We start from the raw sequence: 1,079 nt of genomic DNA, 5'->3' as shown, positions 1-1,079 counted from the left end.
CCTTTCATTTAAGGAAAAACATTGGTTCCTGAAAAATAAACTTCTGAAGAACAGAATTAGACTAAGAAAGAGATCTTAATTTGTTGTATTATATATAAGTACATAAACTCAGTATAAATAATAAAAAAAGTAAAAATTTTATAAAAAAAAATAATTTATTACAAATACTATTTACAAAATCACTTATGCTAAAATAAATACAATAATTAAAAATTACAATAATTAAATTAGTAACTACCTACAATTAAACATTCAAACTATAATACTATTAGAGATCGTGCAATCAATTTGTCCAAACGCTTCATCTATGAACGAATCCAAGCCGTCTTTATTCTCTTCTACTTTTTCAGAAACAATAGTATCATCAAACGATAGGCCATCGTACGATATACTACGTTCAACAAATGAAGGAATAACTCTCTTTCTCTTGCCCGGCTTCTCTTTGCAACGAATTGTGCTTGTTGTGCAACAAAATATCTCCGCAGATTTGAAGATCTCATCAATCTCTTCGCATATATTCTCAACTGACGCCGCTGATAGGACTTGACCACCGACGTAGTAAAACTGCTTAGCAGGTTGATCGCTCGGATCGAATTGCTCTAAATCTTCAATGAAATCTGCATAATCCAGTGAGGGTATTTTCGTTGGCTTTCTGTTTACTTTCTTCGTCTTTTTGATCTTGAAAAGATGTGATGAATTAAACGTAGTCCTTTTCAAATCCAATGTATCGCATAGAGGTTTGGACGTTGATGGCATGAAGTCCTCTTCTGTGTCTAGATCCACAGGTTTTCCCCATTGTTCTTCGAGACGCCTCCACTGCTCGTTTGTAGCAAGTATCTCGTCTATGTCAAGAAGATAAGACGCCATTTTGTTTTCAAAGCCTTCTGATAGCGTGTCAACGTCACTGCAGTGTTTATATATTTGACGGGGTCTGGAATTGTGACGCCGCTTATATAGTCTCTAAGGGCAGGCAATTAGTTAATTGACGTTGCGGCTCAATATACGTGTTATTATATTTTCTTTCTTGTATCTATTGTTTAAAGTATATTGTTATAATTTAACATTTAACTTGACATTAT

The 1,079-nt window shown here is 33.7% G+C and overlaps 1 protein-coding gene across 1 annotated transcript; it reads right to left on the bottom strand.

Annotated features, from left to right (window-relative positions):
- Positions 1-252: 252 nt before the first annotated feature.
- Positions 253-867, bottom strand: LOC131841018 (uncharacterized). The gene has a single exon (XM_059189248.1). It carries the CDS (start codon positions 865-867, stop codon positions 253-255), a length of 615 nt encoding a protein of 204 aa, XP_059045231.1.
- Between the last annotated feature and the right edge of the window lie 212 nt (positions 868-1,079).

This window comes from Achroia grisella, unplaced genomic scaffold (genome assembly GCF_030625045.1).
Source record: "Achroia grisella isolate CSIRO2021 unplaced genomic scaffold, CSIRO_AGI_Agris_v1 utg157, whole genome shotgun sequence".
Taxonomy (NCBI): domain Eukaryota; kingdom Metazoa; phylum Arthropoda; class Insecta; order Lepidoptera; family Pyralidae; genus Achroia; species Achroia grisella.
The sequence above is the reverse complement of the archived record's forward strand: the minus strand, read 5'-3'. Positions and strand labels throughout refer to the sequence as shown.